The sequence below is a fragment of the Lates calcarifer genome, linkage group LG10, assembly GCF_001640805.2.
Source record: "Lates calcarifer isolate ASB-BC8 linkage group LG10, TLL_Latcal_v3, whole genome shotgun sequence".
NCBI lineage: Eukaryota > Metazoa > Chordata > Actinopteri > Centropomidae > Lates > Lates calcarifer.
In genome coordinates, this window is record NC_066842.1 from 26,873,563 (window position 1) to 26,897,517 (window position 23,955).

The following is a 23,955-nucleotide window of genomic DNA, read 5'->3' on the forward strand; positions in this document are numbered from 1 at the left end:
ACGTTTAATCTAAATTTGGTCACAACGTTAAAAAAAACACCCGCCTAGTGTTCTGCAGGTCCTACTCATGCCACCAAAACAGCTCTGGTCACGCAAAGCATGGACTTCACTTGACCTCTGACCTCTGTGTACTTTGGTATTAGGCACCAACCGTTAGCATCAGATCCTTTAAGTCCTGTAAGTTGTTTTGGACTTGTTTTTCCATGACATCCCACTACTACTTGATCAGATTGAGATCTGGGGAATTTGGAGGCCAAGTCAACACCCTGAACTCCTCTTGTTGTTGATGTTCCTCAAACTGTTCCTGAAGCCACTGCTGAAAGGCCACTGTCATCAGGGAAAGTGTTGCCATGAAGGGTGCACTTGGTCTGCAACAGTGTTTTGGTCAGTGGTACATGTCAAAGTAATATCCACATGAATGGCAGAGCCCAAGGTTTCCCAGCAGAGCATTGCTGAGAGCATCACACTGCCTCTTCCCACAGCACATCCTGCTGCCATCTCTTCTTCAGGTAAACAACACACATGCAAACGGCCATCCATCCACATTGTGTAAAAGAATTCATCAGACAAAATCCACCTTCGTTTATTGCTCCATGGTCCAGTTCTGATGCTCATGTAGGTGCTTTCATTTGTGGACAGGGGTCAGCATGGGCCCTCTGACCTGTCTGTGGCTACACAGCCCCATATTCAGCAAGGTGTAATGCACTGTGTTCTTACAGCTTTCTATCATAGCCATCAGTACAGCTTTCAACAATTTGTGCTTTGGTAGCTCATCTGTGGGACTGGACCACATGAGCCAGCCTTTGCGGCCCACATTTATCAGTGAGTGTCGGGCACCCATGACCCTGTCACCGGCTCACCAGTTGTCCTTCTTTGGACCACTTTTGGTAGGTACTGGGCACTGCATACTGTGAACGCCCCACAAGACCTCTCTGACACAGTCATCTAGGCATCACAATGTGGCCCCTGTCAAAGTGGCTCAGATGGCTTCTTATGCTGGCCCATTCTTCTTGCTTCCAATACACCATCTTCAAGAACATATCCCACCCCTTGACAGGTGCCATTGTAATGAGATTATTCATGTTATTTACTCCACCTGTCAGTGGTGATGTTATAGTAGGTCAGTATATACTGATCAGCCACACCTTTAAAACCTCCTGCCAAATATTCCCCTTCCCCTTCATAGCACCAAAACAACGGCATCCTGTTAGGATGTGAACACAGGACATTGCTAGTGGTAGTGGATCCTTTGGGTTCTGTGGGTTGCGGGGGAGGACCTCCATGGATCGGTCTTGTTCCAGTGCATCCCACAGATGCTGGATCAGATTGGCATCTGGGGAATTTAGAGGCTGGGTCCACACCTAGGGCTGTGTGTTGTGTTCTTTGAGCCATTTCTGAGTGGTTTTCCAGTTGTACAACAGTCAGTATAATCTACACAATCTTAATCGTGGCCACGTTAGTAAAGCGAATTTGAATTTAAGGTAAAGAATGAACTTCTGTGCTCAAAATGAAGAAAGCCTGAAAAAAAAAAACTGATGCTAAAATTTAAAAGCTAAAGAATAATCTTTCTTTTGTTCCTTTCTCTTTACTCTGTTATACCTTCTCTCCATTACAGTGATACCTCAGCTGGGCCTGTGCCAGGGTGCTGTGTCACTATGGCAACAGTGTGTGAAGCAGGGCAGTGTGTACAGCGTTTCTGCTGAGAACTTCCTGTTAACGCTGTCTACAGCCTACTCCAGCATGCTGCCTGAGAGGGCCAGCAGCATGGCAGACACAGGTACAACAACATCTGTGTATATGCAGTACTTGTCACAGTGGGTGCCATGTTAACACGCGTGTGTTTGTGTGTGTGTATGTCTAGTGTTCTTGTGTCTGGTTGAGCGAGTACTGGATCAGAGGCTACCACGGCGGGGCTGCAACAGAGATAAAGTGACTGTGACGCTGTTTCAGCTGTGGAGTTACTTAGAGGCCAACGACATCAGTGACATGGAAACACACATCACAGAGCTGGCAGAAGAGGGTATCTCACACACACACACACATACAAACACATGTATATACAAAGCTAAATGAATGCAGGAAAACTTTCTGATCAGTGGCAGTAATCAGTTATAACCTTTCTCCTCCAGTGTGGTTGGTACAGAGACTGGCGTCGTGTGACCAGGATGTGATCGTCAACACTCTGCGGCGTCCTGCTGAGTGCAGCCTGAGGAGAGAAGGACTCCATGCTGTGGCCAAATTACTGAAAGACCCACGAGGAAAAGTGTCAGCGTCTGCTAGCTCTGTACTGAGAAGCCTGGCTGCCCAGCCCAGGCAGAGGGAACAGGTGAGAGGATACTGCACACAGTGTATATGTACTGAATGTATCTGTGCATAATAAGTTTCTCACCAAAATCATAAGAACATATGGCATAGTGTAATTGTGACACAGTTTCTAATTTTCAGCATTTTTTGGCACTATGTATTATCATCCTGCATATACATACATAGGCTGATAATATTGACCAGGCTGTAATCATAAGGCTTCTGTCATACAAACACATTGCATAAACAGCAATGTAAAAAAGTGTCAGCCTCATACTTGACATGTCAAAGACTGTAAACACTGTGTGTTCTCCTCCTCAGGCCTTGGTCAGCTGTCTGGAGCTGCTGGAAGATGAGAACGTGGACACCAGAGTCTGCGGATGCAAGGCCTTAGCTTGTCTCAAAGTAGGAACACATACACAGTTCGAGTACTCTTATCCAAACCTGTCCCAGTCTGTCAAAAAGCTATTTTAGGGCAACACTGATTTGATTTAGGGCACTTGAGTGGTATATACTTATTAAAATCTTGTTTGTTTGCAGCTTGTTTGTGCTATGTATTTATCATACTGACCAGTGTGTTCCATCTGTTATCATTCCAGGCTAAAGAAAGTATCGACCAGTTGGTGTATCTTTGTCGGACAGACAAAGAAGAAGTTCGAGATGCTGCCAAACAAACGCTGCTAGTGCTTGGTAATAATAACCGTCTTATTTGTCAGAATGACAAAACAGGCTTTACAAAGTGCTTAACAGAGTAAAATGAAATGAAAGTAATGAAAACACATCAAACATGCAGATGTTAGGATAATTAGAAGGCTCTGTTTTGATGACTGCAGACTTTGTGAATGGTAGTGTGGATAGTTTGGTTTTAAAAATTCAATAGTGCTTTGGGGCTTTGCCATGTGATACCTTTAGGTAATAGAAATCATTTTATATTCAGCTCTAAAGCAAACTTGGAGCAGTGTAATGAAGCTATGTTGTGAGTAATAAAGCTGTTTGTTGTTTGTTAGAGGTCTGACAGCAGAGTTTGAACAAGTTTGACTCAAAAAAAAAGACTAAGATACGTAGACTTAAAAAGCTGTCTCACCCAAATCTCAGCATTCATTTTAGAGAGTATAATGTTCTTACCATGAAAATAAACCCACAATCAGATAGTCAGCCTTAAATCACGAGTTAATTGTGTTCAAATTTGAATATGTTTTAATGAATGCACTTGTTGCATTTTACATATATATTTACTGTAACATGGTGACTAAAACATTGTCCTTTGGTATTTTTTCATCCATTCATTTTTTATTCTATTCATTCACATTTGACACCAGACTAATAATTAAGGCAGAAATAAGAAATATACAGTTCATCTTTCTTCTTTTCTGCCTTCAACACAAATGTCTCTGGAGACGATCAATGCATTCATTCATTCATTCATTCATTCATTCATTTGTCCATTCTTTTATTCACTTTGTCCATTTGTTGTTGTCCCTCCATTCATTGCATGGAGCAGGGGAGGAGGGGAAGATGGCCCACAGACATGTGGAGACGTCTCAGGACAGCATACCAAGACTCTTCGCTCCAGGAAGCATGGCCAGCACAGCTTTCTAACATAACAAGGATACACACACACTGGGTCAGAACAAAAGTGGAAGGTCAGCAACACAATATGAATATTGTGTTTCAGCTGTGCTTTGACACAGTGTCATAAGAATATACAGTATGGTGTACTCCTGCCCCATTACTAACACTAAAACATAAAAAGACAAATATAATATATGATATACAGAATACACACTGTCAGAGAGGTGGCAATGATATTCACATCAAGGACAGCACCTCTGCTTAACACTGGGCAAACATTTAAAGTCAGTAAGCTACAAATACAGCTGTTTATTTTTTATCAACATGTGATAATGAGGTTGGACTGTAAAGATGCTGAGAAGAATGTATAATGTGAGCAGACTTAAATGAAAGGATGGATAAAGGGAGGAGTAGAAGGATGAAATAGATAATAAAGGAGGAAGATGCGGAGGAGTTAAAAGGACAGGGTGGAACATGTCTGCATTGATTTAAGTCATATTCAAGTCCGATTACTGGACAAACTCCCTCTCATTGCAGTCATTTCCTTCCCAGACACAAATGTATTATTTTGAAATTAGTTTTAAAAAGTCTGGAAAGCTATTTAAAGTCACTTTGTCTATTTTCATAGCCTATCAAATGCCAAAAATGTACAAAATGTTTAGTTTCTTGCTATTTCTGATGTCTTTAACTCTGGTTTTGACTGATTTACATTGTGACCCAGTAGGCATACATAGAGTTAGTATTCCATTACATAGAATAATGCTACCCTAGCTCTACATAAAACCACTTTTCTTAATGGATACTCTCGTCACTTGTTCAAGCTTAAAAGCTGTTTGGACAGCACTGCTTCAGATGGAGAGCTTGTTCTGTGGCATGCATTAATGACACCAAATGGATTTTCTCACACTGTTCTCACACAGCACTGTAGCTACTGGCTGTACTCGCATTTGAGACTGAGTCAAGTGACAAAGACCAAGAAAAAATCTAATAGTATCTGAAGCAAAATATTCTTGTACAATTTTTTTTTACAATAACTGTGAAAGTAAGATTTCTGTCTATGCACATACTACCAGGCAAGAGTTTTAGGATACCTCAATTTTTCTAGATTTTATTGGAGTTAAAGCAGTTTGAGTCCAGTAAATAAATGTAATTACAAAGGTAAGCGTTTAACTGCGCGCAGTTTTTTTTTTAATTAATGCAAACAGTTACTACAGGTGTCCAAAATCCTGTTGATGACTTATAAACCCTCTGTCTGTACAAAGGCATTGTTGGAACAAAGTGTGTTAACTATACCCTATACATATTAGGACAACAATGTACTGCAGGAAGTAGTTCTGTATATTGCTGTCAGAATGGTGAGAAAATAGTAACTAATTAACAAACCCAAGATGTAAGATAATGATCCAAAACATTATGAGGGAAAGATGGTGGCTTTACATGATGGAAGACCGGCACAGTCTCTACACTTAAACCCCATCAATCTGGTTTGGGATGGACTAGATATAAAAAAAAAAACATATTTGTGGGAACATCTGCAACACTGAGACATACTTCCCAGATAACACTTCCTTGTGTTAATTTTGCTTATCCACTGAACTACCTAATTTCAATAACAGCTGGAAAACTGAAGGTGTTCTCAAATTTTTGGCTGGCAGTACATATGCATAAATGTAGATGTCTAAAATGAGGATGCTTGGTTGATACATGAAAAAGACACTGTGGGAAATAAGCACGTCACTGAACACTTATAGTTTAAAAAATGCAGTGTCTCTGGAAAACTGACCAGAGATCTACTTGCACAGCTGCTGTGAGACATTAACAGTCAAAAGTACAAGTACAAGTCAAAACACCCACACATCTTACTGTCCGAAAGTTTCAGGACCAGACTAAAGATTGAGACCAGAATTGAGTACTACAGCCCTTACTTGCAACACTGTCCAATGCATGTGAGAGTGGTTAAGCTGAAAGTGTAGAGGATGTCATCATACCAACACTTGATCAGTGCATAGAAACAGTGAGTGACTCACTTAAATTGGAAAAAAGTATTGATTTGTTCTCAAAACATAGACAATCTGAAATTATTGATCTTATTCATATGAATTCCTTTTTCACTGCAGGAACAACTAGTGGACCACTGATCCTGTGAACACTATGAACAGATTAAGATCCAAACAGGACAACAAAAACATAGAGTAGTATTAGCTTGAAGTATCAGCTCAAAGAATAGGTTCAGATCCTCACAAATTTCTCATTAAGCTTAAGTCTTACTGGTTGCTGTAATTATTGTTCCTCTCTGTTATGGCTGTGACCTTCGTAGCATAACTGCACTCAAACTTAAAACACACTAGTTTGTACAACATGTTGTCTGACTCTATCTAAAGGCAAAAGTGTTACTACCTGTTCTGAAAGGAGGAGTTAAAAAAACATGCTGTCATTGCATCCTCCTAGTTGCATTCCATTGCTTCCCTGATCTTGCTCCGCAAACTCCTGCCTGTTTTGTGTATCTCTGTATTCTCGACACAGTGAATTGTACAAACATGGATAATGATGCTCACTTTCACACAGTCTTTCCTTGAAGATACTGGCAGTGATACTGGCCTGTGTGTGACACAGAAAGCTGTGTGAAAAATGGAAAAGCAGAGCAGAACAAAAGTTTATAGCCTTCCTCCTTTCACACCTCCAAAAACCTGGCCAGCCACTGCATGAGGTGGGTGTGAATGCTAAGGGGTTTCAGGTGTATTTTAAGCATACTGACGCCTCGAGATTAGGTAAAATGCATGCTTAAGGGAGTATGAGGCTTCAGCAGCCTGCCTTCTACTAGCAACAGCAAAGATTAATTTTTGTTCTTGCATTGAGAAAGAAAATGCTTAATGAATATGGAATACATCTTTTTTTGAGTACAAACAAGTACTTTTCTCCATTAACCTGAACTTCATACATGTTGCATCATATGCATGAGCTTTGAATTTTTGATTTAGAGAATGACTTTGGAGTGTCAGAGGACTGTGTTGGAGGAGAGTCGCACCCTGGGAAGCAAAGAAATAAATGAGATCTTTAGTGCATTCTGTTTGTTGATATGGTGATAAAGGATAGGTTATGTTCTTTTACATTCTTCCTGGATTTGTCAGTGGAGCTGGAGTCCTCTAGCCAATTGTGTTATAAAGCAGCTTGTAACGAGACAGGTATGGCTTCACTGTGTTGCTCAGGATGACATGTTGTTACTGATGCAGGGAGGAAACCCTGTATACAGTAAATACAGCAGCCCAAACAGCTGTAGTCGGCAGCCAGCAGCATGTTTGAACTTGACAGACTTGCACAGGTAACTGAAAGCAAAAACATTTGCTTTAGTCCCATGTTGGCGACACATCTACCACTGGCTTACTAACTGTGAACTGTCTTCCAATTCAAAAGCTAGAAACGAAAGCTTTTCATTCTCTGTGATGGAGGCCTAATGTTGTCAACATGTTGGCAGGTTACAGGTTAGAAAGAAAGAAAAGATTGATTCACGCTGCAGTTCTGTTGGAAGGGTTGAGACTGTAGAAAACTTATTGAGTTTCTTCTGCACAGAGAATGGTTTAAGCAATTCAGTGCCATTACTCTTTACAATTATGACATATCTTATTCTTAATGGAAATACATATGACTTTATGCCACTGGAATTTAATATTCTGTGATTGTAAATTGTTTTTATCTAGCAGAGTCTTCATTTGTAAATGTATACTTTGTTTTATGAGATGCATTATTACTGTTAAAATTCTTTTCAGTCATTCACCCAATCAGTTTGATGAATTGATTCATTGTGTGGCATTGGCACTGTACCACTGATATATCTGCCGTAAATGGGGCATTCTGTTTGGAGTCACTGAAAAGTTGCATTACTGTCACATATTGCAGTGGAAGGTTTTGTCAAAGGCAAAGACAGAGATAGATGTCATCAGTTGATCAATTCATTTCAAATTTAGCTCAGTTGAATAACAGTTGAACCTCTAACAATGAATCACTGAAGATTTCTGGCTTGAAAGAATATAAATTTCTATTTGTTTGTGTTGTTTAACTACTTGCATCCTTAAAATTTTGAATAGGAATAACTACAATATAACTGTCTTGAACTTCAAGTAAACTGGCCTTAGACATGGAATCGTAAATTATTATAGGGCCATACCAGTGTTTTTGCATGTTTATGCCACATACTACATATAACAAACAAAAATCTCGACAATGCAGCTGACCATTTTCCAAAGTAAACACATTGCATTCCCCAAAGAAAAAAATTGAAGACCTTATTCAAGATTATTGACTTCAAAGTTATCAGATCTGTAATTTATGATAATGACTCAGTATTTCATAATTGCTTGATGTGTATTTTAAAATTATGATATAGTAGCTCATAATTAAAAGATCCATAATTATGAGATGACAATCTCGTAATTTCAACAGTTTACTCATAACTAGGAAATATGATCTCATTGTTTTGTACTATTTTCTCATAACTATGAGATACAGATCTTGTAATTATAAGTTACTGAGTAATGCTTTGGGATAATGTCTTTTCTTTTTTTTTTTAATTAAAGTGGTGATTCCAGTTTGTTAAACACAAAGCTGAGAGAGATAATCAAACCCAACCAAGCGTCAGCTATTTGTGACTTGATATTGTACATATTCAAAAATGTACTACACTACAAGTTTGGCCAGCATAAAGTCAAGAATGTGTTTTAATATGGAAATAGATTAAAAAAAAAAAAGATGAAAACACTGGTATCATACATTAAGCAGTGGTAATATTTCTCAAGAGATGACTAGAATCACTTTAAGTATTGAAGCATCATACACTGTTTTCCTCATAGTTCATAGACGTGCTAGTGAAAATGCCAAAATGTTCAGCCCCAGTGACCTCAGTTGTCCCTGTTTTGTGTAATCTTGTTTCATTATTTTCATAGTGACACTGCTGACAGTGATGCTGCCACTCTGCCTTTTTTTATTGGAAGTTCATCTCAGTCCAGTGACTGACGATAGTATATCATTACTGTATTGATAGTATATGGATGTGTCCCAGCTGCATACACTACACTAGTTCTTTGATGTAAAGATGATGCATTAATATTAACTATGCACAAAAAAAGAAACTGAAAATTGTATTAAGTGGATGTAATTCAGAGTCTAGTACTGTTACTGTTTGTCAGTCGGTCTACCACTTTGATCCAGATTAGGAAATCATCAGATCATAAGATCAAGAAATAATTGATGGACCCATGAAATGTGGTTCAAACATTCACCTCGACATCAGGATGAGTTGTAAGGTAACCCTCTGACTTCTTTAACGTTCATGCTACCATGCTAAACTAAGTTGGTGAACATCAACATTTTAGCATGCTGATGTTAGCATTTAGCTCAAAGGCCTGTTGTGCATAAGTGCAGCCTCACGCAGCCATTAGCATGGCTGTAGACTACCTGTTTTTCTGTTGTCTAAGCTTCCATAGCACTGGCCACAATTGTTTTTTGCATAACAACAGTGTCAATAAACATCACACAAAAATGTCATAATTTTAGTCTTGGCTGCTGACAGGTTTTAACTGCACCTCACTTTGTGACTTTTATCCAACAGGTGAATATGCTGCATGCTCAAAACAGTAGAACAGAATTAGTGTAGTGTGTATAAATGGGACACAGCTTTTGTCTTCAAGCAGAGGGGTTCATGTTCCTAATGTACAATGTGCCAACCCTGTTTACTTCTCAGACATCAATCTGACATCAAAAAAGTCTTTGTGAACTCTTGAGCTTAATCTCGAACAGAAATATTTTTCCTCATAGCCCTAATTCTCTTTAATACATCATAGATGTGTATTTATTGAAAACAGTAATTAATTATTGATTGATGGTCCCTGAAAAGAAGTGACATTCAGATATTATTTTCAGCTGTCAGGGGGAAGGATAATCCAGACAACTAGCTGGTTATATGTTGTGTACAATTTGGATGTTTACTTCTTTAATATAGCATATTATAAGCAACAGGCTGCAGTGTCACTGGAATCATAAGATTGATGTCGTGGGGGGACTCATTGTTTGTAAATATGATGGCTACCACTGTATGCAATGTATGCACCACTAGTTTCTATAGGACAGCAGCAGTCTGCAGCTATACCTCTGCATCCATAAAGCATCTCAAAGTGTTTAAGTGCCTCAAGGTTTGACAGTAACAGAGATGCAACAAGACATAGATGAGATACTTTATTTAAGAATGAAGAGAGTGTTAAGCAGTGGAGAACCACTGTAGCACATTATATATTTTTTTCCACAAGCTTGATAAATTGTGCAGCATTGGGCACAAATTGTTTTATTCTTTTTGTCTTTTTTAAAAATATATTTCCAGTTATTCTGGTGTCAAATATATACTAACTATTAAAGATGTGTTTAAATATTGTCTTGAGTGTCATTGTGTTAATTGAGCTACATTATGACCTGCTCACGCACAAATCAAAGAACATACACAAATAACTGGCTGAGACCTGCCCTTAGCTTATTCTCCTCATTAAACAGATCTGTTTGTGTAGTGTCATTTTTCCTAACATTCACTTCATGATCATTTGAACCAATGTACTATAGGATTTTGCCCAGAGGATTTAAATATAATTTATGCTGCATTCATGGCATTTGTGGAAGTTTGGATGCCCTATTGAAAACGGGAAAAGCTCAGTTCAGATATGCAGATAAACCACAAGGAACATGGTTGCAGTCATATCATCATGCACTGATTAATAATTGCTGCACATATGTGATTGCACATTCAAACCAATGCCAAAAGGCACAGAATAAATATTTCTGTGACTTTAGTTTATCAGTTACTTTTTGCATTCTCAGTATGAACACACATGCACTTATGACCGGCAGATGGGACTTTATACTATACAGCAAATCAAATACTACAGATACTACAATTATACTAATCTGTCATGGCATTTAACAGATACACTCACGTCACTTTAAGTAAACCAATATATTAGTTTTATTTGAAACAGACATAATTGTTCGAGTTGTACACGTTATCTTCATTTTTAATGTTCACTTTGACCCGTATTAATTATTTTCTGACAGTGCAAATAATATCTCCGAGGGTCGTGAAAGCAACCCGGATCCTAACATTGTGATAAATGGTCTTCAATATATTCCAACGGGGCGCCCCTCCTGGCCAATCAGGGTGTCTGCAGCAGCTTCGACACCACCCCCCAGCGGCCGCACAGGCGCACTGAGCTCCCAACTGCCATTTTGTGGCAGAGGCTACTCTGCTAAAGCGGGAGAGGGATTAAAACAAACTGCGAAGAAGCCTGCATTTCTTACCAGCCTATTAAACTTTGTAGCAGACACTCTGTGCTTTCGGTTGAGTTAAACGGGAGGAGAAACACACTAAAAAGAGGTAAAGTATCACTACTTTTCTGATATGGGGGGAGTTTGCAGGATCTTTAATCGGCCTCTAGGTGTCACGATGGGGCTCCGGGTCTGGGCAGCTCGTCGGAGAGTGTTTGTCTCCCTCTATCGTTATTGAAAAACCCGTCAAAATACGTTTAAATAACCGAAGTTCTAATAAATGTATACGCAGCCCACTGTATTTCACGCGTATCTGTGAAAATATCGTCGAGGAAAAGTTACGAATACTTCGTCGATTTGGTTGGAGAGTTTAGGCCAAGGCGTCCATTTTCTCGCTTCTTTGTTTCCCGTCTTTACAGCCTTGACGACATGGAAACTGGCGGGTTTAAGTTATCGCCCATAGCTAACGTTAGCTTGTTAATATACGCATAGTCTACAAACAAGCATTCCTACGTATACTATTACATTACATCGAGATTACACACAAATAACCTACTCGCATTTTAGTCAGTAGACGTTACTTTGACTTTGAGCATTCTGCACAATATTAAACGAGATCTTAATTTACAGAAATCCATGTAGCAACTGATGTTAGCTAAAAGTTAACAGGGTTAGCTCAGATTCAAGGCCCTTCCCCACCCAATACTCTTAGTAACGTTATGTACAAAAGCGTCGAATGCGCCCGAACCCCAAAAGTGACCGTGACACCCAGTCACATTTCATTTAGCAAGATTGAAATTAAAGTCGATTTAGGGTAGCTTTCCTGGTAAGCGAGGTACACACACACAAATTGTAACGTTAAGCCCAGTGTGGAAAACAGAATGACGAGGCATTCGCAGCAAAACGATCCTCGGCGATCACAGCAGCCACTGATTCACCAAGACCATATACACGATTTGCGTTCTCCCAAACTCTGCCGTCTTCAATTAAAGAGTATTGCATCTCTTCTTAACTCCTGTCACCGCGGCAGTGGTCGGAATTGGCAGTTGTTGTTGCACCCGTCGCCCGCTTGTCTCTTATTCTAAGCCCACCTAGAGCCTCATAGCCACAGATATATATTACAGAAGAGAGCTCCCTCTACGACTCGGCTTGGAGAGCTACAAAAATACCGCTGTATAAATGCTGTGCAAGGAGGCGACAGTTGCCCAGCTGGGCACTAATTATCTTTGCCACATTGTGGTAAATTTGTTGTACCATAAGTCAAAGGATCTATGAAGGCCTATATCACAGCCTCTCCGGCTTCACCTATTTAGCAACATAAAGACAAGTGTACATGGAAACCTGGAGACAAACAGATGTCAGGCACTGTCACAAACATGACTATGCAGATGTTACTCTGCTTGTCAGTGAAGCTATATACAGTTCACATTTGCCAAGTTGTTTGTATTCAATCTCTTGAGGCCAGAATGCACCTCTGATGTTCATAAAGGAACTAAGCAAATTCACTGACTACTTGATGTAGTTTCAACTACCTACATGCAAGTCCATCTTATTAGGTACTTTGGTTGTTGATGTAAATAGCCATCTAATCCAAAACATGAGTCATGCTTCTGTAACTTATACATACTGGTTAGTGACGCAGGCAGGATCAAGGGATTCAATCACTGTTCAACAAGGTATCGAAATAGTTTTACTCTGTCACCCACACAATCTTGAAATCTAGATGCAGTCCAATTCTTGAGCCATTGTGCATGTGTGGCAATTCCGCCTTGACCAAAATCACCAATGAAATGTTCAGTGGACTCAAAAAGTGCCAGAAAGATCCTGAGCTTGTGGCTTGTTGAGAAGTCATTTCAAAGCCTGTGTTTATCGATGTCAGCTTTTATAAACCCATGGAAAACATCCTCTGCACTAATATCAACAGTGATGTTATCCAAATGAGAATTTCCCCTTGTGAAAATCTACTTCATTCCTGCTTCTTCTAGATACAAAAGGACGACTTGCTCATTATAAAACAGCTCTACCCAATAAGGATGGCTCTGTCTGAATGCAGAGTGTTTTGATGGATTGTGAAGAATCTTTTCAACTGTCTGTTTAATCAAAGTTGGACTGACACCAAAAGCAAACACTGAACACTGCCTGGTGTGTGTGAGCATCTGTTTGTTGAGTCACCCTATTCACCACTTCACATCACTTGCTATATCTTGGTTGATAGGGTGATGGTATACTCAAGCAAACTGGGACGTTCTCTGCTGCTGTGCTGAAATACTTTTTAAAAAGAGGAGAGGAGCTGTCCTGAAAGCACTTAATAGTAGGGTGAATGTAGTATGTGATGAAATATTCCTTCCTCTCTTGCAGGTTTAAAGGCAGGTAGCAGCCTGAAGCCTAAGGTGAGCACACGTTTCTTGGAACAGAACTGTTAGAGATTTGTAGGGTGTTAAAATCACTGTCAGGAATTTGCAGCTGTATAACCTATATACCTCTTCTCCCACCCCAGGTTGGCAGGGACAGTCAGGTAGCAGACAGTTGATTGAGCAAAGCTCAGGGCTTTCTACAGCAAAGCAAAAGGGAGATTGCCAGTACCACAATTCTGCAGACTGCAGCCCAGTGTACTGAAATCATGTTGAGAGTCAATTTATCCTTGCTATTCCAGGTAACGCTAGTAGTGTTAAGTGCCAGCAATTTTACAGCAACGGGTTGTTTGAAATATGTCACACTTGTCTCAGACATTCCCTCAAACACACCGTTCAACAAACCTGTGTCAGACACTAGTAAATGAGGGTTAATTAGCTTCCAGTGAGAAATAGATGACCAAAAACATCAGTTGCAAGAGACTGAGATTCAAAGCAGTTAAACATAAAGCAGGACTATGTTTAGTCAGCCAACTCACAGCGGGTGGATTCTATATTATGTGAAATGAAATTTACTGCATAAGTTCTGACTCACTGCTGACAAGTCTAAACTATACCAAGTTTTTGATAGCCCTGTTTTTCATAATATACTCTTACTACTTTTGACTGTGGTCGTGTATGAGCAGAGGGCGATTTTGGTGAATATTTGCTCTAAATAGTCTCAGTTACCAGGCTTTAATCCTTCTCAGCACCCGCAAGAGTGGGGCAAACATGGAATCAGACACAGTGGTCAGTTCTATGTTGGGAGTAGAGAGTAACAGGAGGAAAAATCTGCACATTCCTCAGCATGATGTATCACACTGTTAGCTGATGTATGTTTCCACAATGCTATATTTCAGTTCCTTCCCAGCATGGACGGAGGGCCAACAGAGGGTGTAGGGGTGGTGGAGGTCCCCTCCAAAGACTTCCCCTCCATCCAGGCCGTTCACAGCCAGGATGCCATGGTTGCTGACCTCCTCCAACAAGCTGCAGAGGCCGGGGGCGTGGTAGAGGGACAAGCTGGAGTTGTCCTTGAACAAGGTTCTTACTAATTGGATATGATGTTTTCCCACAGTCTAATTATAAAAAGAACACAGAGTATTATGGATTCCTGTTGTATTTAGACACATTTTGTGGGGGATGTGGGTAAATGTTTTATCCCCCGGCAATGTTGTGTTTCAGGTCATGGGGAAGGAATGGTAGCAGCCACCCAGGCCCAGCAGCAGCTAATGGAAGCTGGGGTCGGGGTTGGTGTAGAAGGCGGAGCAGGGGTTGAAATGATGGTTATGGATTCACTGGATCCCACCCTGTTGCAGATGAAGACTGAGGTATGACCATTGATTAAAAAAATAGCGTTTGTTGTGACATAATAGTCACTCAGTCTTGCACAACTTAGTCTCACAAGAATGATTTATTTGTGTGCTGATGTTTTTGTAGTTTTAGAAAAGAAATCACTGGAACTGAGGATAGCAAACATGCCAGCCAGTGTGAGTTGCTTTGCCCAAAATTTCATGTAACAGCCCATTAACATGACGTTGATTTGCAGGTGATAGATGCTGCAGTGGGGGGATCATCAGCCGCAGTGGGTGTTGTTGGAGGGGTAGCTGGTGCCGCTCACCAAGCGACTGTAACAACGGTGGACCAGACTCAAATCATCACACTGCAGGTAGGTGCTCTTTTGAAGACACTTCACATCATTTTATCCTCGGTTATTTAATCTTTTGACTCTTTTAGTGTCTGGAAAACACTGGATTCACAAACTGTGCATACTCAAGTTTCATATCAAGTCTGAGATGTTTCATACCAAATCTTTAATCTTTCTTAACAGATATCCTGTATATTGCCCAAACGTGTGTGCTGACCTTCGGTTTCTCTCTGTCCTCAGGTGGTAAACATGGAGGAACAGGCAGCTTTGGGCCTGGGAGAGCTCCAGCTCGTCCAGGTGCCTGTTTCTGCCACCACAGTGGAAGCCCTGCAGCAAGGCACTTTTGTAGACACCACTGCAATGCCAAAGGATGGAGACCCAGTCATCTGCCACACCCTGCCACTGCCAGAGGGCTTTCAGGTACACACACAGCTCATTGGCTAGGCTTCAACTCAGACATACAACATTAATGCACGACTGCATTTGAAAATTAGCAGCTGCATCACTTGCTGTTTTTAGGCCCCCGGCAGAAATTTACTTCAGTACAATAATCTGTTACTTGTTGAAAGTTGATTCACTTTTACGTAAAAGTCGTTGGGTCAAACCTAGAAACATTTCTGGTGGACCAACTCAGCTCAGGTATGAAGTAAGCACTGTCATGTTAAGACCACAGCAGCACAATGCAAAACAGATTAACTACCTTCTAAGAGCACTGTGATAGATTTATCACTTATTTATTGTCTCTTGAGCACAAAGAAAAGAAAATATGTTTAATAGTCTACAAAAAGATACAAAGACTTACATCAAACCTCACAAACAACTTGTCAATAGTGAGTAATTGACAAAACAGTTATTGTGTTTGATGTGTAGGTAGTAAAGGTTGGTGCTAATGGAGAGGTGGAGACAGTGGAGCAGGAAGAGGAGGGAGGAGAAGCCCACCCTGAAGAGGAGGAAGACGAGGAGGTGGGGAACCAGCTGTTGGAAGAAGGGGAGGATGAGCCTATTCAGCCTCCAAATGACGACCCAAACTGGAATAAAGACCCGGACTATCAGCCCCCATCTGGAGCTGTCAAGAAGACCAAAAAGGTAAGATAGCTGTATGGTGTCAGTTTCTTTGTCACTGGGATGTAAGACTCTCTCTATAATTGAACGATTTGTACAGCATTTTGTGACAGGTTTATTTAAAACTGTCATTCGCTGATGATGAGGTCTGATGACTCTCTGTTCTTCAAGGGTAAAAAGAGTCGTCTGCGTTATGCTGAAGGAGATAAAGACATGGATGTCAGTGTCTATGACTTTGAAGAAGAGCAGCAGGAGGGCCTTCTGTCTGAGGTCAATGCTGAGAAAGTGGTGGGCAACATGAAACCACCCAAACCCACAAAGATCAAGAAGAAAGGTGAGACACTACTGTCCCCTGGACCAAGGGCGTGATGGAAATGACACGACGAGTCACTGTTTGTAAAGTTTGAGTTGAATTGCCTCCACAGAGTTGGTTTGGCTTAAAGCACAGCCATGGAAGTAACAAAATAACATACAACATCACTCATCTTGATGCTGAATAACAGTATACTTGCACTACATATAATATTACATACAACATCAGCTGCATTTCAAGACAGACAAGCTTTGGGATTATTTGCCTGTATCTACTGTTATTACAGTAACAGTAAAATGAAAATGCTTTTTAAATAATATTTAAAACTCAATACAACATTTTCTTGAGTATTCTGTCTAGGGTGTAAATTGGGAAGAGTTTAGTTTTCAGCTGTCCTTCAGATGCAGTGTTTAGAATGTCATTGTTTCACACTCACAGAGGGTGACTGGGATTTTCTTGATGTTGTGTGTTAGGAGTGAAGAAGACATTTCAGTGTGAACTGTGTAGCTACACCTGCCCCCGACGCTCCAACCTGGACAGACACATGAAGAGCCACACCGATGAGAGACCTCACAAATGCCACTTGTGTGGAAGAGCCTTCAGGACAGGTCACCTTGCTAAGAAACCATCTCAACACACACACCGGTATCCACCACCACACATCTTCATAAAAATATTAGACTTCAGAGACACCAAGTAGTGGTATTTTAAGAGGGAACAGAAGAATGCTTTAGTTTCATAACACCACCCAAGGGTAGCTTTCACAGTGTATTGTTTCTTCTTTATGCAGGAACTCGTCCACACAAGTGCACAGACTGTGATATGGCTTTTGTGACTAGTGGAGAGCTGGTTCGTCATCGTCGCTACAAACACACACATGAGAAACCCTTCAAATGCTCTATGTGTGACTACGCCAGTGTGGAGGTAAGTCTGCTTTATGTGCTTGACATTTTGAAGTTTAGGTTAATGCATTACAGTAACGACACTTGTCTCCATCCACATCTACTCATATACACGTGAAGAAGAGTAAAAATGCTGTGCTGTGGCTAGCAGCACTGGAGGGGGGAGGTTGCAGTGTGTTTCTCCTGCAAGTTAATCCTCCAAGAGTCAAAAAACCGTTAATAACTGCAGGTCTATATAATGGCAGGTGCTTTGCTTTGTTTTAGTGTTCTGCAAGATGACTATGAGTTTGTATGTTGCTGTTTCTGTGTAGGTGAGCAAACTAAAGCGTCACATTCGTTCCCACACTGGTGAGCGTCCATTCCAGTGCAGTCTCTGCAGCTATGCCAGCAGGGACACATACAAGCTGAAGAGGCACATGAGGACACACTCAGGTAAAACTTATACTGTAACTATCTTTTCTCTAAGGCAGAGACAGAGGACAAGTTGGCATATGTCAGTTTTCAGAGATAAAGGGCCTGTATTGTTTGTTTTTATTTTATATATAACTATAAACAACTACAACACTATAATTTTCACTTGTAATAAATGAAATTAGGCTACAGTGGTGGATTCTGTGTTGTCTAATTCTAGACACTTGAAGTAGTTAATACACTGTTTAATAGCTTCTACCTTAATGTTATTTCTTAGGATTCGTTTGTATTCTTTAACTTTGTTAGATTAGAAACATTAACTGAACAGTGATAAACCTGTGTACCTGTTCAATCGTCTTCCCAGGAGAGAAGCCTTATGAGTGCTACATCTGCCATGCCCGATTTACCCAGAGTGGAACCATGAAGATGCACATTCTGCAGAAACACACAGAGAATGTGGCCAAGTTCCACTGTCCACACTGTGACACTGTCATTGCACGCAAGAGCGACTTGGGTAAAACACACACATATAAACACACTGTTAGCCATTTTGTTTCATTTCCATAATTTGTTTTCAGTTGTTAACCGTCTCCTCGCCTCTCCAGGTGTCCATCTTCGCAAGCAGCACTCGTTTATTGAGACTGGAAAGAAGTGTCGTTACTGCGATGCAGTTTTCCACGAGCGCTATGCTCTGATCCAGCATCAGAAGTCCCATAAGAATGAGAAAAGGTTCAAATGCGACATGTGTGACTACTGCTGCCGCCAGGTCTGTATGCTAGTATGTTTGTGTAATGAAATGTAGGGTTGTCATACTTGTAGCAAATTGGTCAATTCTCTGAATGGGTGACCTGTACAACAACTTGTTTAAAGAATCATTTAAATATTAAACTTTTAAGTTGGTTATTGGTTAATGTTAATGTCCACCATCGGTGCTCTTGGTGCCAAAGGAAAAGCTGGGATCATAGGGCATTAGAATTCATCCTCTTGAAATCATGAATGCCTGTTCAAAATTATATGACCAGTGATGGTAGAGATTTCAGTCAGGGGCACTGGGCAGACACAGGGCCCTGCCGCTAACATAATGAAATGTAATAATTTGAATGGATATATGGTACTGGTGGGGTAACTATGGTGTGTCCCATTCTGCTGGGTCCAGGAGCGCCACATGGTGATGCATCGTCGAACCCACACCGGAGAGAAACCATATGCATGCAGTCAGTGTGAGAAGACCTTCAGACAGAAGCAGCTGCTGGACATGCACTTCAAGCGCTACCACGACCCCAACTTTGTCCCCACTGCCTTCGTTTGCCCGAAGTGTAGCAAGACCTTCACTCGCAGGGTAAGTACACTTCTCTTTTAGCTGTCTTATACCTGAAGTAAATTCTTAGACTATAACTAATATGGTTAAAAAAGTCATCAGAGTCTCTAACAGTGTGTTCTTGTAGAACACCATGGCACGCCATGCTGAGAACTGCAGCGGTGAGGCAGAGGATGCTGAGAACGGAGCTCCAACCCCAAAGAGAGGGAGAAGAGGAAGAAAAAGGAAGATGAGAAGCAGGCGGGATGAGGATGACAGCGGTGAGAATTTAATGCTGCATGCACAGGCACATATACTACGTTCGCTCAGCCGTGGTAAGTTTATCTGATGTCTGTCTTTATTGTATTTCTCTGTCGTTCAGAGGAGGATCACGTTGAACCGGATGAGGAAGACGAGGGGGAGGGGGAGGAAGAATCATCACTGCTACAGGAAGAGGAGGAGCCAGAAAGCATGGAACTGGACCAGGCTCCTGCCGCCATCCCTGTACCAGCCCCCGACGAACCACCAGTCAAGAGGAAACGAGGCCGGCCCCCGAAGAATGCCCCCAAGCCTCCTGCATCCAGCAAGTCAGTCAGGGTGGCTTCCAAGACAGCTGCTTCTGGTGAGTTCACTGAAAGGATTAATTAAGACACCAGCTGATGTTAAGGAGCACTTTCAAAGAAAGTCTTGAGGTCAGGTGGTCACATAAAATTAAGTACTGTAAAAGCACATGCACACTATTTAGTTATTTTATATTTAGTGATGTCATCATCAAACTGCAGACTGGAACTGTTGGAGCTGATGATAATGACTGATTCACTTGAAGATTCATACCATAACTTGAACACTGAAAAATGGAACTGAATGTACATAAATAAAGAGCAGTGTATATGTGAGTTATTAATACATGTCTCAGAGAAAAAAACTATAAAAATAGAATTGTCTTTGTAACTGGAAAGAAATCACTGGCAGTAATCTCATCCTTTAATGCAGTTCTGGCAAGGTAAACATTAGAAATAGTACACCGCTACACTAAGGAAAAAGTAGAAGCATGAAGCCTGATTTAGCTGGTATTGTTACTGTCAAAAGAAAGTCAAAAGTAGGTGTATTAGTGAAGACATTTGAGGACTCATTAAAAACTATATTAACAGGATAAATTGCAACTGAATTGTAAACAAACTTAACTTTGTTGTTGTGTTTTGTAGCTGCTGCCATCATTCAGGTGGAGGATGAGAGCACCGGAGCAGTGGAGAACATCATAGTGAAGAAAGAGGAGGGTGATGCCTCTGCAGCAACACCTCTGGAGCAGGGAGTGGCCCTGACAGTGGAGGGGGTGGGGCTAGATGGGGAAGGGGTGGAGACTGTTGAGCTGGCTGTGAATGAGGAAACGGCAGCCGCCGCTGCCAACGGAGATCTGACTCCAGAGATGATCCTCAGCATGATGGACCGGTGAACACAACACACAGTCACACACATGTAGCCGGACTATGTCTAAAATTGGCGAATACAAATTAACATTTCCACATTTTCATGTTCCATCTGTGTGTGCTTTTAATAGCAGCCATTTTGCTGCAAGAAATGGTGACAGCAAAAACAACCGTGCACAAAGTAAGAAAGCTACATGCAAATATTTCACATCCAGTTATGTCAGCCTGCATACTGATGTTTGTGGGTCTCATATGTACACACATACACAAAAATACCAGATCCACCCTCACACACACCTGTGTCATCTCCCACATCATATACAATATCGTCCAAGGCTAACAACCGACTGCTCTCAGCTCTTAAATACTTTTTTCAGTTTGAATGTCTTCTGAATGAATCATTGTGTATTTTGCTACTTGTGTCTACCCAAAGCCACATCCTGTGTCAGTCCCTACCCACACATTCTGCAGTTAATGCTGAGCCGGAAACTAACTCCTCTCTATGATGCTCTGCCACAAGGAGTCAATATTTGATCTACCTTCACCTCTCACTTTTGTTTTTCTGCTGTCTTGCTTGAGGTTCTTGCAACTATGCTGATTTAGCAACTTCCAAGCCTTTATTTGTGTATATATAGATATAAATGTAGTTTTTCCTAATGAAGACGTAGTATATGGTACTTTAGTTTGCCTCTGAGATATCACTTGCTCTCAGTCATATGATCTGTATATTTTTTTTCCCCCAAAGTATGACTTTCCTCCTTGGCCTGTGTTAAGACGTGGCCCATGTTGTGGTGTTAGTAGTTGGCTGTTTGTACATTGAGGCTTTTGCAGTACAACGTTGAAGGATTCTTTTTAATAAATTCCCAAATGGACAGGCAGACACATTCAAATGAACAGAACTCCGTGACTACCAGTCAGCTATCTTGTTCATCTGTTAGCCATCCAAACTGCCAGCACCCAACTTGTTCTATGAAAACTTTCCCTCAGTCAGCTCTTGTACATTAAATACGTGTGATAGCTGCTAAATTAGTTTTCCAGAACCAACATAGTTTGAGTTTTAAGTTATTTTTTGACTGTTTTTCTATTTTCTCCTACCTATCACTGTTGGAAGACAATTATCATTTATAGTTAATGTTCCTCTTCCTCCTGTTTAAAAAAGAACATAGATAGTTTGCCATCACATAAACTGAATGACCCCTGCTGGGAGAGAAAATACAGAGAATACTGATTGGTTAAAATATTTTACCGTAGTTGTGATTTTTAACATTCCAAATACTTCAATTAATATGGAATTATGTCTATGCATTTGAATCATCTCACTTGAATTAATCAGTAATAACAAACTCAAGCGATGTTTTGCAAGGTAATATCAGCTGCTCTTTATTCCTCCTTTAAATGTATTCACATCCCAGTTCATATTGTGTTTAGAACAGAAATGAAAGACCAGATTGTGAATCAGTGTGTTGCTCAAACACCACCCTCCCCCACAATAATCATTGATCACCAACTGTGGCAGGTGATTTGCATGTACATATTTTAAACTCCTTTGCTTTTTGATTTTTTGTGAACCTTTTTAATGTTTTTAAACAGCTGATTTGGAGATATGTTGGTTAAAAAGGACATCAAGGGTTTCATTAATGTGGTAGACATATTTGTACCGTACCTGGTACTCCATGTCCTGAGTTCATAAAGGTGATCTGCAAAATGCAAACAAAATGCAAGCTTTCCTTCCACTGATGAACCCATCTTAACCAACCAAACTGAATTGAACTAATCTGAATCACTATGATTTTTCTGTTCATATTTTGTTGCTCATAGCCTTTTTGTATCTGCTTTGATACTGTTACAGTTTTCATTTCTGGCCATTTTGTAGTGGTCACTGGGTTTCTCTACAGGTTGGTTGGTTCAGTTCAGTAGTATGACAGAAGCTCTGTCTCAGTCTGTTCTCCTTTATCCTTTGGCCCAAAGGTATGAGGCTTGTTTCACGTTTGCAGGAACAAGATGATCTTGAGTATGTGCTGAAAGACAAAACTCTTTGTTTCTAAAAGCAGATGCTGAATGAAGTTCAGCTTGTTAATTGTCTGTAATAAGACCAAAACAACCATCTGGTTCTTTTTTTTTTGTTGACAGGTTCTAATGCTGTTTTTAGAAGGATGGCAGTTTTTGGAGGCTATGTATTTTGTTTACTCAATATTATGTAATCAAGAGGGCTATTCCACACTATCCTCAGCCTTGGACTAAGGCTCCGTTAGCCTAGGTCATGCAGTTCCAATGGCCTGGGCTTTCAGTCATTGTCCATTTGCAGCTGATACCAAGGTATGTGCTGACTTTGGCCCTGGCCAATCACTCCACAAAAGGAATCTTCATGGTCCAAATCTTAACAAATCATATGATTTGAAACTGTTGAATATGTTCAGATCTACAAGCTCTGAAGTGGCTTCATTTCCCAGTGACAGTTTGACCACATAGGTTACAATTGTTGTTATGTGGCCTTCCTTTTATTACAACAAGACCTGTCATTGTCAGATGGAACCATCTTCTCTGTAACATAACATTGATTAGATGTTCACTATTATAAAAATGAGGATGTACGTAAAGAACAATGGACATGGAAATGGTCACAGAAAAATGTTAGTGCCGAGATACTGATAGGTGTCTGAGGAAATTAATGTTCATACATCAAACTGACACTGTAACTTTTGTAAGAATCATTCAGAAAGTGACTGTACCGCTGCGGTCTGAGATGTCTTTCTGTAAGATGAGAGAAAACAAAATGTTCTGTTATCAATTTATCATGTTATTGTTCTGCAGGCGGACAGATGGAAGATTGATGTCTGCCTGTTCTCATAGCAACAGCAGTGTTTTGTTTTGGTTTTTTTTTTTTTTGTACCATGCTTATTTCTTTTGCAGAATTGAAAGAACAGTTTTAAGATTTAAACACATCCCTGTAGTAAGACCAAGAGAACAGAAGAAACCTTTGTCATGTCATTTTGATGCTGAGACACTGTACAGCTGATGAAAAATAAAATCATCCTAATGGGCCTACAACTGCTGCATGCCTCTGTTCTTTCATTTAGTTAGTACAGTTGGGCTGAGGATGGGGCTGAAGAGATGGGACTCATTTAAGTCTATGGCTCTTTTTCCAGGTCAGTGCAGAAAAATAGAGGGGGTGATGTGGATTAAAACATCTTGATACTTGTGTGATGTTTGATATGGTTAGTATTATTATGACAACTGATACAGAGAACGTATTAGGTGTTCTGTTGGCGTTGATTCACAGTTTGAAAGATCCTCCTCAAACAAGTTCTAAAACAACGGAATAATTTTGTGTCT

At 40.5% G+C, this 23,955-nt stretch overlaps 2 protein-coding genes across 3 annotated transcripts in view; both read left to right on the forward strand.

Moving 5' to 3' along the window:
- Nucleotides 1–6,048, forward strand: part of ripor1 (RHO family interacting cell polarization regulator 1) — a 51,307-nt gene extending 45,259 nt beyond the window's left edge. For both annotated transcript variants that reach the window (XM_018678596.2, XM_018678595.2), the window contains exons 19-24: nt 1,616–1,777; nt 1,862–2,020; nt 2,130–2,326; nt 2,626–2,709; nt 2,904–2,994; nt 3,806–6,048. In XM_018678596.2, the coding sequence (XP_018534112.1) occupies nt 1,616–1,777; nt 1,862–2,020; nt 2,130–2,326; nt 2,626–2,709; nt 2,904–2,994; nt 3,806–3,903 (791 nt within the window). In that variant the 3' untranslated portion in view covers nt 3,904–6,048. The remainder of the gene's footprint in view (nt 1–1,615; nt 1,778–1,861; nt 2,021–2,129; nt 2,327–2,625; nt 2,710–2,903; nt 2,995–3,805) is intronic.
- A 4,822-nt stretch (nt 6,049–10,870) lies between these two features.
- On the forward strand, nt 10,871–23,670 carry ctcf (CCCTC-binding factor (zinc finger protein)). The gene is given in 18 exon segments (XM_018678597.2): nt 10,871–11,284; nt 13,534–13,565; nt 14,426–14,606; nt 14,748–14,893; nt 15,112–15,231; nt 15,451–15,630; nt 16,081–16,296; nt 16,444–16,606; nt 17,059–17,192; nt 17,194–17,230; nt 17,376–17,509; nt 17,799–17,919; nt 18,263–18,412; nt 18,504–18,664; nt 19,055–19,237; nt 19,344–19,476; nt 19,578–19,817; nt 20,401–23,670. Coding segments are annotated over 16 exon segments (2,535 nt in total). The 5' UTR covers nt 10,871–11,284; nt 13,534–13,565; nt 14,426–14,437; the 3' UTR covers nt 20,649–23,670.
- Nucleotides 23,671–23,955: the final 285 nt, after the last annotated feature.